Below are 14,268 nucleotides of genomic sequence, written 5' to 3' on the forward strand. Positions count from 1 at the left end.
ATTACAAGCTCAGGGTTTTAAAAAGCTACCTCTGTGTCTTTTAGGTGCAGATAACCCTCACCTCGCATGACTGTGGTGGACTGACCAAGAGAGATGTGAAGCTGGCCAAGTTTATCGAAAAAGCAGCTGCCTCTGTGTGATTTCTTCCAAAATGCATGTGAAACACTGTACACGTCTTAGCTGTCATGTATGTTGAAGGCAGTTCATATGAACAAATTAAGGTGTAAATGTAAGCTTACTTTTTGCACAGTCTTGTGCAATCAGTGCTTAATTACAAAATGATTTAAACTTGAGCCTGAGGTATTTTTCATGATTTCTAATTGCATACACGAGGTAAACCAACCCAGGTAATTATGTTCGTGATGTTCAAAGAGAGAAATCACTTTTTTTTTCTGTTTTGTTTTGTTTTTATTTATTTTTGAGAGAGCACGTGGGGGAGGGGCAGAGAGAGAGGGAGACACAGAATCTGAAGGAGGCTCCAGGCTCTGTGTGAACTGTGATATCATGACCTGGACTGAAGTTGGACACTTAAAACAACTAAGCCACCCAGAAAGCCTGAGAAACAGCCTTGAGAATGAGGAATGGGGGAGTATTCACACATTTTATAACCCAGAAATCCAAATGATTATGGTGACTTAATGCCTTGTCTTGGAGAACAATTATAAGGTAGGAGAACAGTAAACCCTGTAGGTAAAGGGTTTTAACTACATATATTAATTCTTAGGATGCCAAAGTTGATTTGGGTTTTAGCTGCTCCTTTACCCATTAATTAGATTACAGAAGTCACAAAAACTGGGTAAGCTTTTGTGTTTTATCATTTTCAGACAGGGAGTGGAAGGAGAGGACAAGTATCTTACCCATGGCTCTGGCAACGTGGGGCAGCATAAGGACTCACTCTCACAGTGACCAACCAGCCAGCCGTTGTTTGGCTTACTGAGCTAAGGAGGAACCAAGAGTCATTTTTAAAAATCATTTGGCATTTGTGACTCCTGAACTGAGGGTCTCTAGCCACTGAGTTAGAAGTTACAGAGCTTTTATCTAATGAGAAGCTCTATTTATTTTGTGTGTCACTGACAAGAGTAAAATGGAATATAAAGTAATCTATTTAAAAATTGCAATAATAGTGTTCTTTGAAGGAACTCAGGAATATACTTATTAATAAGATTACAATGTAAATTGAAAGGATTTATATATAGGGGTGCCTGGGTGGCTCAGTCAGTTAAGCATTCGAGGCTTGGTTTTGGCTCCGCTCATGATCTCACAGTTCATGAGTTTGAGCCCCCATAGGGGACTCTCTCCCCCCGCCCCCCCAACGTGCTCCCTCTTTCAAATAAATAAACTTAAAAAATTATGTATATAAAAAAGAACAGGTGTGCACACACACATCTAAATATATATATGTATGTATATGTCATCTGAATACACATACATCTGTCCAAGGAACATGTGTTAACCCCTTGAAGCATTATGGTAGCAGGATTTAACAGGGGTCATCTTGGTAGTCCACCTCATTTCAGAGACCAGAAAAATCTGGAAAGCCAGTTCTTGGCTGGTCTGTTGCCCTGGGTGAGACAGGTATTGGTCAGTTCGCCCTGTGGATGTGGAGTGTGCAGGGAGGCAAGAGAGAGAAGAGCCACCCAGGTTCTGTGGCTGCTGTGAGGTCCAGAACTTGCGTTTCTTAGAATTCTTTTGAGAGGAAAAGGCAAAGCCATTGGTTTTATTTTTTAGATTTTATTTTTTAAGTAATCTTTACACCCAACATGGGGCTCATACTCACAACCCCCAGGTAAGAGTCACATGCTCTACTGACTGAGTCAGCAGTGTGCCCTAAAGGTAGGTGTTTTTTATAAAGTCTTTCCTATACTCTAGATTTAGGAAATTTTATACATTTTATTACCAAAGATATTTAGCTCAGTGCTTCAGTTTTTTCACATGAATTTTTAAACACAAAAAGATTTAAGCATATTTAAAAATAAAGTGAATAGTACATTGAGCCCTTACGTACTCAGTTTTAACAGTTACCAAGAATTTACATCAGTTACTTCATGTAATTCTCTATTTCTCTTTTCTTTGCTAAAGCATTTAAAACCTTTAAAATAGCTTTAAAACTTCAAGTCTCAGAGAGCATGTCATTTTACCCTTACATCCTTCAGTAAATATCTCTAGAAAATATGTTCATTTTCTTGTATAAACCATAATGCCACTATTATACCTAACAAAATAACCCACGATTCCTTGATATCACCCCATACCCAGGCAAAATCAAATTTCCCAGAAGGTCAAGAATGCCTTTGGAAAGTAATTTTCTTCTCATTAGGATCCATGTGAAATCCACCCATCACATCTGCTCTCCTTACTCTTTCAGTCTAGAGGGAGCAAGCTCCCTCCTTTCCCTGTTTGCCCCACGTCATTGACTTGTGTAAATGGGGTCAGGTGTCCTGTAGAGTATGCCACCTTCTGAATTTGTTTGCTCCCTTTGGTGTCATTTACCTTGTTTCACTCTACCCTGGATGGAAACCTTTCCCCTTATTTTGAATGTAAGCCTGAGGGGCTCAACTTGTTGGCTGTTAACATACACTGCATATTAGCACAGTGGAGAGAGCAGGATATGGCTTGTAATTGCAGTGGTGAAGACCCGGGAATGTATCTACTAATTAGCAGCTACATGAGGGTTTGACATAAGGTCCTTGTTAAGGGTTGTTGCTTCTGCTGGAACTCCCAAACTTCAGAGAATCAGAGATCCCATATGAGAAGGCTGTAGAAATACTCATTGTGGTAAATTCCAACAGAAGGAATCTCCAGACATTCTTCAAGGAACTGACATTTCAGCCTAAAAAGTGACTGTCCAAAGTTGGAGGCCCCAAATTCCCTTCTGTTCCAAACGTTTGTGTGATGGCAGCGGTTTCTATGATGGAGTCAACTTCGGTTTCCCTCCATTTTCTTTCCAAATGGTCTCTGGAGCAGAGAGGAGTTAAATAGACATGAGCTATGACCCCTTGTATGACCTCCATAGGTGACAAACCAAGTGCCAGCATCTTTTGACAGTTCCTTTTCTAAACTGAAGTTAATGAAAGTTGTGAAAATAATGGTAACCTCTGGTGCTGGTAGAAGTTAGGAAATCTTTGGATCATCAGAACAAGCATGGTTCTTCATGTTTTTGCTCTAGACGGAAAGCAGCAGCAGGTACATTGTATTTGGACATAAACTTGATTCCTGTTAGAGTGCTGAAGGATTGCAGGACTCGTAGAGGTACGGGGCACGTCTATATGCTTTCTCATCCAGTGTTCAAAAATAAGCTGGTCGAACTCTAACTTTCGATTTCATGAAATTTCCTACAAAACAGCAAGAGCTGTAAAAAGGTTTGGCTAGAACATGTGAACTTTTTGTTTCAGTGCCAGTTACGTGGGAGAAGTAAAGGAATGACTCGTGGCCAGAAGACGTGAGTCCCCAAGCCGCCATGCTCTGCTGTGTGTGTGCCCAAGTGGCGCCGAGTGTGGGTTGCTGCCACAAGGGCAGAAGAGGTAGCCCTTTGGCTTTTCATCCTAGGCTGCCTGTTCTGCCCACCTGTCCATGAGGAAATATGGATGATTTCAGTGGACCCTGGAGAGGCTTGTCCCCTCTGATTCTACTCACCAGCTGGAGTTCCATTCCCAGGCTAGATGTCTTCATCGGTGACTTGAGGAACCACATTCAGCTGTGCTTAGCTGTGCTGATATGGTATCCTAAGAACAAATGAAGTTTTCTCTGCTGCTTCCAGCTCAGCGTCTTTCTTTACCCCTGCAAGCATTGTGAAGAATTTCTTTACGTTCTTAATCTTTCTGTTTCTTCCCTAAAGTGTGCGTTGATGCTTCAAGAGGGAAGGCACGGAGGTATACCATTGGGGTTCCCAGGGATGGAACTGCACCATGCTCAGCTACTTGAGTGGGCATGGGGATCACTGATGCCATTTGTTTGTGGACTCCTACAGCACAGGCCTGCAAAGGGCCTTCTGTGTGCCCCAGCAGGAGCGGGCGCATTGATGTATTGGGGCAGGTGGAAACAGATTCAGGTGGAGAACTGACTCAGGGTGTCTCCCAGCAGCTGCTCCAGGAGACCACTGTGGGGATGTCGGATAGAAGCCCAGAAGAATTTAGAGGGCATACACCCAGAGAAGGCAATGGGAGGCATAGCAGGAGCTGAGCCCTGAGGGAGAGAATGTAGAGGAAGAAGCTGAAGCTGAAGTATGAATCTTGGGGGCGGTTAATCAGAGTGTTTCTTCACATTTCACGGTTGATGATTTTAAATGGAGAAACTGAATAAATCAGGTGTTATTTCCCAGTTCAGTGTATTGGTTGCCTATAAGAGTATTTTCCTACCAGGACCAGTCATATATACTTGTTTTAGAATGCCTGTTACAACAGAGGCTTTGCAGTGGTTACCTGCTTTTCTTAGGGAATCAAACACTTAGATTTCCACGAATTTGACCAATTTAGCTGCTAAAGATTTAGTGCAACACAGGGCTACTCAGATCGCTCTGTCTAGATTTGCCCTGGAAACCAAAGGGGTTAGGAGAAGGAAAGCATGGTGAATATATTAATCCCAAGAATTGATCAGAGCAAAAACCCTATTGCTCTTGCACATAAAGCATCTCTACCTCACAGACTCATCCCCTCAACTTTCTTTAGGAGGAGCATATGCACACATTACATCCCTCAATTAGCTAGTGCTGGGCATGGGTAACCTTCTCTGTTTCTCCATTTTCTTGTGGAGAAACCAGTCAAAACCTTTTCTGTCGTTCCTAGTGTTTCCAGTCCAGCCTTGTGCCCTGGATTTACGCTCTTGGCTCCTAGAACCCAGAGAACTTTGTGTTTCCCTCCTACATAACCCTTAACTCAACATTAAGGGACTTTGTCTGTCAGATGGGGATGCTTCTGAAGAAGGAAGGCCTTTGGTCTGCTTTAGCCTGGAGCTTCATAGTTCCTGTGTACTCATAGCCCTTTGGCTGAACTGAAGTGCTTAGTGTCCCCGGGGAAGACAGGCTCTCCGCATAGATCAGTTAGGGAGGATTTTACTCCAGAGAACTGCAGACTAGCCATATATTGGAATGCCCAACAGTGACCTCATAAAGCAAGGGTTCCTTTTGTGGGCCCTGCCCTGTGGCCTTGCTGGATCTAGATGTGAAGGAAATCTCTAAGCAGAGATTTTCTGTTGAACGATTAAAGCGAAGAATAAAAATTGAAATTTTGGGGGGTGGGGACAATGTCTCAACGGTTTCATTACCGGAGGGATACAAGATTCGGTTCGAGCTCGCTGGTGGATACTGTCTCATTGCAGTTGTATTCGTTATTCGGGAGCTTTCAGTAAATATTCTTTATTTCTATTGCTTGTTAAGAAATGTGCAAATGGCAGCTTCGGGGCAGGGTATCAGTGTTCTCTTAGCCTCTTCCTGTACATACTCTCCCACTGCCCAAAACAAGGGGCCTGCCCTTGAGAATCTGCCATCTCTGGCTGGTGAGGTTGGTGGAAGCTTAGCCAAACACTTTGCTTCTTTGGCCTTAATATCATGACTGGCTATTTAAGTCAATATTAGTCGTGCTCTTATTTGACCCATATACTAAACTTGACTCTCTGCTGTCCTTTATCACTTTTTACCTTTTTGTTCTTTTTACTTTGCTTTTATTAGCTACTGTGTTAGAAAATTTGAAGATTTTTTTTTGGGGGGGTAGTAGATCCAATCACATCAGACAATGAAAATTATACATGTTTTTATTGATTATAACTGTACATATATTCTGTATTTACTATTACGAGAATGTATTCATTTGTTACCTATGATGGTGGGGGAAGAGATATATACTCTTTGAGAAAATTTGCAAAGCACAGATAAATATAAATGACCAAGAAAAAGAATTACCTGTAAGCTCACTTTCCTAAGCAGATACTAGTGACATTTTGGCATATTTCCAGTTCAGTTTTTTCTACCCACTTTTGTATAGTTGAGATAATTCTGAGTAGAGAATTTTGTATCTTGTTTTTGGCCTTTGGTATACAGTGGATCATCAACATTTTGTTTAAACCATCAAAAATTTATAGATATATTTTAGTATTTATATAATATTTCATGAGATGGATATGCCATAGTGTCCTTAACCAGTCTTTTTTGTTAGATTTTTAAAATTGTTTGCAAGTTCCTACTACTGTAAATAATGCTGGGATGCGCATGTTTGGCCAAAGTCACCTCATTCTAGATTGTATTCTCTTGGGGTAGGTAGATGCCTCGGACCAGAGAATACCCGCAGTGCTAAGGCTTTTCAGAGGAGCTGGCCAGTTTACATTTCTCTTGGCAGTTTATAAGAATCCCTCAGCACACTACAGTATTGTCAGCATTAAATGCTGTTACATCTAAATCTTTGCTAACTTTAGAAGCGAAAATAATGGCTTTACCTGATTTGCATCCCCCTGGTTAGTAATGCTACTGAACATTAATTATGATTTGTATTTATTTCATAAATTGTCTGCGTGTTTGCCTGTTTTTCCCTCAAGTGTCCAGTACTTTGTTTTTTTTTTAAATTGACCTCTCTTTTCACCTGTATTTTCAGCTTAATTATATACATGAGCCATATGTACTTCTTTTTAAAATTTTAATTTTAATTAAAAACATTTTTTTAATGTTTTTAATTTATTTTTGAGAGACAGCAAGAGACAGCGTGAGCAGGGGAGGGTCAGAGAGAGAGAGACACACAGAATATGAAACAGGCTCCAGGTTCTGAGTTGTCAGCACAGAGCCTGATGTGGGGGTCAAACCCACGAACTCTGAGATCATGACCTGAGTAGAAGCCAGACACTCAACCGACTGAGCAACCCAGGCGCCCCTTGTTTTGTTTTTTATCATTAATTTGTGAGTACGTGTCTGGGTGATTATTTGACTATTACCAGTTTTCTTGCTAGACTGACAGGATTGAGTTTTGTTCACCTTATACGCACAATGTCTGCTCTATTGCATGGCATGTAGTACTTGATAAAAATTTGTTGAATGAATAAATGAAGACAATGCTTTATTTTGTTTGAGGAGTGTTAACTCTTCCCACGCTCCCCCCCCCCCCCCCCCCCCCAACCTGGTCCAGAGGTCTAAAGTGAAGGAACTAAATAGCTGAGTGAGGACAGAACAATTTAAGGATCATTATACATATTTCAGTGGTTATTCAGTTAGTTTTGTGTTGCAATTTTTAAATAATATTTATCTATGTAATCTCTACACTCAACCTGGGGCTCGAACTCATGACCCTGAGATCAAGAGTTAATGCTCTTCTCTCTGACTGAGCCAGCCAGGAGTCTCACATTGTGTTGCAATGTGAAAGTATATTTAAATTTATATTCACAGAGGGGAGAGAACAGACCCTCATCCCTACAAAAATGTGTAATGTTTGGGATCTAGTTCTGTTGTAAGATAATCGTAACTCTTATTCAACTTTTTGACAGCCGGAAAGATTCTCAATGTCAGGAATTTGTGAAGAGAATCATAACGAGTCATCTCTTTAAGATAATTATGATTAGCATCGTCTCCCTGAATGCCTTTTTACTGGTCTTGTGGACTGATTATAATACAAAATACAACTTATTCGCCCTTTTTGAGGTAAGCAGACAAAAAAGGATCCATTTTCTTCTGTTTTACCTGTTTTATTTGTGAAAATGTTATAAGATATTCAAGGCATTTTGTTCAAGAAAATTTTCCATAGAAAAATTCTAAGGACTTAAAAAATCTACTCCAAAATCTGGAAGATGGTGGCAACAGTAGCAGTGGTGACACTGTTTTTTAATCTCCATGAATTTCCTCTTAAAATCAGAGCAGTTTGAGAGCAAAAGTAAAAACCGATGGGGAGCATTGAAATCCACACTAGTTCAAAAGGTATCTTTACTAAGAGCCACAGCTGCACAGTGTTAGTCTTTGCAGGAGAGGAAGCAGAGGCCATTCAATAAATACTCACTGGAAAGCATGATGGGCTGATGTGAGAACAGCCCCTGGTGGTGGGAGGGCTATTGCTCAGCACAGTACTGGCTTAGTGCAAGGGGTTCTTGATCGTTTCTGAGGGGCCTCAAATAGTCTGGGCCTTGTAAACTTTGAAGACTGAGCAGCCAGGGTTCCCTTCAGGGACAGCACTCCCCACACCCTGCCTACCTAGGAAAAAGATTGGGAGTGGAATAAAAATTGAACAGGGTAGAGACCCAGGGATGAAGGAGGAGAAGGTCCAGATAAAATTGGAGGAGGGAAACAGAACAAAGAAATCTTAAATGAAGCCACATCTTTAAAAAAAAATGTTTAAGTTTATTTTTTTACTTATTTTGATAAAGAAAGAGACAGTGTGAGTGGTGGAGGAGCAGAGAGAGAGGCAGACAGAGAATCCCAAGCAGGCTCTGCACTGTCAGCACAGAGCCCAGTGTGGGGCTCGAACCCATGAAATTGTGAGATCATGACCTGAAGCAACCACACCTTGAAACACAACACAAAAACAGAGGAGGGAGCTATGAAGTTAGAACCACACCTTCAGGAAGGGGCACTTGAGTGGCTCAGTTGGTTAAGCATCTGACTTCAGATCGGGTCATGGTCTCGTAGTTCGTGGGTTTGAGCCCCACATCGGGCTCTCTGTTATCAGCACGGAGCCTGCTTTGGATCCTCTGTCTCCCCTTTTCCTGCCCCTCCTCTGCCTCACACATATGCTCTCTCTCTCTCAAAAATAAACATTAAAAACAATTAAAAAAACAGTTAAACAATTAAAAAAACATTAAACAATTAAACAGTTAAACAATTAAAAAAACCATTAAAAAGAAGTTCAGCAAAACTAGTGTCATGAAGAGAGTGTACTAGAAAGAGATTGAGGTAAAATCCCACAGAGAATTATGAAATGAGAAAAGAGAATAAAGTGGAGAATAATACCCTTGTAGATAATGGAAGCCCACTGCAAAGACATGTCCACAAAACAGATGAGAACTGGAGCATGTTATTTCAGAATGAGGTAAATGTTTAAGAAAATGATACGAGATAGGAAAGAACAGAGGCAAAGTGACAAAACTCAATAATTAGAAATAAAAGTTATTTCAAAAATGAAGATTGAGGGTGCCTGGGTGGCTTATTTGGTTAAGTATCAGACTTTTTTTTAAAATAATTTTTTCTTTTATAAACTGTGTCAGAGAGAGAGGGAGACACAGAATCTGAAGCAGACTTCAGGCTCTGAGCTGTCAGCACAGAGTCCGATGTGGGGCCCAAACCCATGAAACACAAGCATTAGACTCTTGATTTCGGCTCAGGTCATGATATCACAGGTGTCAGATTGAGTCCAGCATTAGTCTCTACACTAAGCATGGAGCCTGCTTGGGGTTCGTTCTCTCTCTCTCTCTCTTTCCCTCCCTCCCTCCCTCTCTCTCCTTTCTCTTTCTCTCTCTCCCCCCCCTCCATCTGTCTCTCTCTCCCTCTGTCCTCCTGCTCTCTTTCTTGCTTGTGTGCTCTCTTTCAAAGGAAAAAACGTTGAAGACACAAATAAGAGCAATTAAACACAACATGCAATAGCTTAAGTGAAATATTAGATTAATGGAAGAGATGTTTAAAAATCTCTAAGAAATGAAGAAATAAGGATTCAAGAAAAAATAATGAATATTGAAAATGAGGGAAGAAAAGATCCAACATAAGGATAATAGGAGTCCCTGAATTTGAAGCAAAAACAAAGGGACAGAACAAACATAAACCTATAATTAAGAAAAGTTACCTGAAATAAAAGAATTGAAATTCTATATTGAAAGAGCACACATTACTGAGAATATGGATTGAGAACAACAAACCCCAGGACGTTCTAGTAAAAATTACTGGACTCTAAAGGAAAGAGGTGGAGGACATTGTGAGCATCTCAATTTGATAAGGAAAAGAAAATGTTTGGCAGACTTTTTTCTGCTAATGCTTTCTTCTAAAGGAAAAAAAAAGTGACATTTTTAAGATATTTGAGGGAAGAAAATATGAACCAAGAATTCTACGTGCAGTATAACTGACTTTCAAGTATCATGCACACAGAGAAGCTGTCACTGACCATTAAAACACTGGGTGATAATGTTCCCTCGAGCCCTTCCTTTGGAATCTGGTGAAGAATAAGTTTCAGCTAACCAAAATGACTAGAGATGCATCAACGTTAGGATGCGGATGCACATTAAACACAATTATTTGTAGAACTAATCATGATTGTGCGTTAACAAGAGAGATTCCAGCATATAATGAAGCTATCCTCTGACAGGGAAGATACACTATGACTAAGTGGGGGAGACTGGGGAGAGTTAATGCAAGAAATTTTAAAACCATTTTTAGAAGTCAACTTAGTGGAGATACTAGTAGTAGTACCATTGAGACCATGGTTTGTGTAATACAGGATAAAGCAGATGGGTAATTATGGGACAGTTTGGTAGTGTTAAGCCTTTGTGTTCTTTTTTTTTTTTTAATGTTTATTTTTGAGAGAGAAAGCGTAAGTGGGGGTGGGGCAGAGAGAGACAGAGGATCTGAAGCAGGCTTTGTGCTGACAAGAGAGCCTGACACTGGGCTCAAATTCATGAACCATGAGATCATGACGTGAACCGAAGTTGGACGCTTACCTGACTGAGCGACCCAGGCTCCCAGGTGCCTCTCTCCTCTGTGTTCTTGAGAACTGGTAATAATCATGGAAGAAAAGAGAAATATATAACATAGAAAGCTAAGTAAAAACTCTGTAATTTCACATTTAAATTTGAAACATCAGTATAAATTACTAATGTATTTTATCCTTAACTTTGAAAGATCTAGAACATTGACCACTAAACTGTTATGCATCCTTAGTGCCCACCATGTGATTTTGACAGACCATTTCTCACTAAAACAAACAAACAAAACAGATTAGGGATTCTTAGAGAAATGATTGCAGGTCTAGGGCAAAAAATATCAAAGATTACTGGAGTCATGTCAAAAGGACTCAGGAAACCACTTGAAGAGGCTTCTACTGGGCAAAGATGGGACACTGACCTTCAATAAGGATAATAATTACAATGGATTGAAACTCATCAAATAATCTATACATTTACAATGATACCAAAATACTAATGTCACTTTGGAGGGTAATAAGGAACTAATTCTTTACCTCAAAAACTATTAAATTAAGAGAAAGAATCACACATTACTAACCTTATATAAGTCATAACCACATAGAAAGGGGAAATTCTCCTTACAGAAATGTCCCAGGGGCGCCTGGGTGGCCCAGTCAGTTAAGCATCCGACTTTGGCTCAGGTTATGATTCCGTGATCATGGATTTGAGCCCCATATGAGGCTCTGTGCTGACAGCTCAGAGCTGGAGGCTGCTTCAGTTTCTGTCTCCCTCTCTCTTTGCCCCTTCCCTGTTTGTGCTCTGTCTCTCTCTCAAAAGTAAATAAACACTAAAAAATTAAAATAATGTTTATAATAAAAAAGAAGAGACCCAGTTAATAAATGAAAACAGAAATGATAGAATATCACTATTTTTAACCCCCAGGGAAGTAAGGGATCTAGGCCATGAACATCAGGGCTGCTACTGTCATAAAAGGAGAGACAGCCAGACATTATATGCCTGGTGCGAAAGAACAGAACATAGAATCTTGCCAAAGAGATGAAACCTGAATCTGATCTAGCCTTTGGATCCAACTGCCTGTTTCCGGGAAGTAGAGGACTGTGGAGAATGCTGAGCTACACTATGAGTGTGCAGTCAGCAAAATCCCAACTGGCAAATTCTACCAGTCAGACTGCCTGGGTTCATCAACAAATAAAGTGTAAGGATAGACAAAAAGGAATGGAAGACTTAAAAGACATATCTAATTTAAAAAAAAAAGTTTGAAATTTGAGTTCCAGGGATATCTATATATCCTGTCTTTAATGAAATGTAAGAAAGTGATTACTATGAAAATCAGGATCAAGGTTCATTTGGGGGAGAGGGAGGAAGTTGGAACTGGGATGGGGCGCCCGGAGGGACTTTTGGAGTAGCTGGCAAAGTTCTACTTCTTGACCTGGGTGCTCTGTCTCTCTCTCAAAAATAAACATAAAGAAAGAAAAGAAAATCTCTTTACACACTAGCTAAAGGAAGAGACTTCAAAGACCAACATGTGACAAAGAATACAGTGTTGTTTTAAGATCTTATTTTATATTAAATTTTTTTATTTTATTTATTTTTGAGAAAGAGAGAGAGAGAGACAGAGTGTGAGTGGGGGAGGAGGCAGAGAGAGGGGACACAGAATCCGAAGCAGGCTCCAGGCTCTGATCTGTCAGCACGGAGCCTGACATGGGGCTTTAGCCCACAAACTGGGAGATCATGACCTGAGCTGAAGTCAGACGCTTAATCAATTGAGCCACCTAAGAGTCCCTTAAGATTTTATTTTTAAGTAATCTCTCCACCCAACATGGGGCTTGGACCCCTAATCCTAAGATCCAGAGTTGCATGCTCTACCAACTGAGCCAGCCAGGCACCCCACAGAGAATACAGTTTTACAAAAACTGTTTAGAAAGGCCACTAAACAAATGACTACTACCCACAGAAAGTAACAAAAACAAATTCTAAGGAGAGGGAAGAATCTGATTTTTAGACTTACTACATTGTAATATTTTAAATGTCTAGTTTCAGAAAAATATTAAGGGTGCAAATAAGCAGGTATGGCTTTTATTTACTTATTTATTTTCATTTATTTTTAAATTAATTGTCAAGTTAGCTAACATACACAGTGTATACAGTGTAGTCTTGGCTTTGGGAGTATATTCCCATGATTCATCACTTACATACAACCCCCAGTGCCCATCCCAATAAGTGCTCTCCTCAATGCCCATCACCCATTTTCCCTGCTCCCCCCTCCCCACCCCCATCAACCCTCAGTCTGTTCTGTGTGTTTAGGAGTCTCTTTTGGTTTGCCTCTCTCTCTGTAACTTATTTTTCTTTTCCTTCCCCTCTGGTCTTCTGTTAAATTTCTCAAATTCCACATATGAGTGAAAACATATTATATCTGGCTTTCTCTGACAAACTTACCTTCCCTTGGCATAACACTCTCCAGTTCTGTCCATGTTAGGTAGGTTTAGCTTTTATGCTAGGGAATGAATAGAAACTGTCCCTGAGAAAGCACAGACACTGGAATTACTAGACAAAGACCTTAATAAATCCATTGTGTAAAATATGCCCAGGGTGCTAAAAGAAACCGTGGGAAAAGAGGCAAAGGTTACCAGGAGAACAATGTCTCAAGAAAGAGAGAATATCAATAAAGAGATAGAAGTTATAAACAGGAACCAAACAGAAATTCTGGAATTGAAAAGTACAATAACTTAAAAACTCACCGAACGGTTCCAGAGCAGATTTGAGCAGGCAGAAGAAATAATCACTGAAGTTGAAGACAAATCTATTAAACTTAGTCTGAGGATCAGAAAGAATAAAGAATGAATATAAGTGAACAGATTCTAAGAGACTTGTGGTACACAATGAAACATATCAACATACATATATTGAGAATTCCAGAAGGAGAAGAAAGAGAAAGAGACAGAAATTTTGAAAAAAAGAATAGCTAAAAGCTTACCACATTTGATAAAGGATATATACATCCAAGAATCTCTATAAACTCCAAGGACAAACAGAGTTCCACACTGAGACACATAATTGAGCTCTCAAAAACCAAACACAAAGAGAATCTTGAAAGCACCAAGAGGGAAGCAACTTTTCACATACAGGAATTCTCAATAATATTAACAGCTGATTTCTCCTCAGAAACTGGAGAATAGAAGGAAATGACAGGACAGATTTTTTTTAATAGTTTATTGTCAAATTAGTTTCCATACAACACCAACACCCAGTGCTCTTCCCCACAAGTGCCCTCCTCCATCACCACCACCTCTTTTCCCCCCTCCCCCTTCCCCTTCAACCCTCAGTTCATTTTCAGTATTCAATAGTCTCTCAGGTTTTGCGTCCCTCTCCCTCACCAACTCTCTTTCCCTCTTCCCCTCCCCCTGGTCCTCCATTAGGTTTCTCCTGTTCTCCTGTTAGACCTATGAGTGCAAACGTATGGTATCTGTCCTTCTCCACCTGACTTATTTCGCTTAGCATGAAACCCTCAAGGTCCATCCACTTTGTACAAAAGGCCAGATTTCATTCTTTCTCAGTGCCATGTAATACTCCATTGTATATATATACCACATCTTATTCTTTTTTTTTGATCAGTAGGCAATATTTATTTATTTTTTAAGTAGTTTATTGTCAAATTAGTTTCCATACAACACCCAGTGC

At 40.1% G+C, this 14,268-nt stretch overlaps 2 protein-coding genes across 5 annotated transcripts in view; both read left to right on the forward strand.

Moving 5' to 3' along the window:
* The window catches only part of PCBD2 (pterin-4 alpha-carbinolamine dehydratase 2), a 49,208-nt gene extending 48,915 nt beyond the window's left edge, over nt 1-293 (forward strand). For all 4 annotated transcript variants that reach the window (XM_029942369.1, XM_029942367.1, XM_029942368.1 and 1 more), the window contains one exon: nt 45-293. In XM_029942369.1, the coding sequence (XP_029798229.1) occupies nt 45-70 (26 nt within the window). In that variant the 3' untranslated portion in view covers nt 71-293. The remainder of the gene's footprint in view (nt 1-44) is intronic.
* A 1,725-nt stretch (nt 294-2,018) lies between these two features.
* The window catches only part of CATSPER3 (cation channel sperm associated 3), a 31,021-nt gene continuing 18,771 nt past the window's right edge, over nt 2,019-14,268 (forward strand). Inside the window, exons 1-2 of the mRNA XM_029941942.1 lie at nt 2,019-5,339; nt 7,459-7,612. Coding sequence (XP_029797802.1) covers nt 5,239-5,339; nt 7,459-7,612 — 255 coding nt within the window. The 5' untranslated portion in view covers nt 2,019-5,238. The remainder of the gene's footprint in view (nt 5,340-7,458; nt 7,613-14,268) is intronic.

Source organism: Suricata suricatta, chromosome 6 (genome assembly GCF_006229205.1).
Source record: "Suricata suricatta isolate VVHF042 chromosome 6, meerkat_22Aug2017_6uvM2_HiC, whole genome shotgun sequence".
Classification (NCBI taxonomy): domain Eukaryota; kingdom Metazoa; phylum Chordata; class Mammalia; order Carnivora; family Herpestidae; genus Suricata; species Suricata suricatta.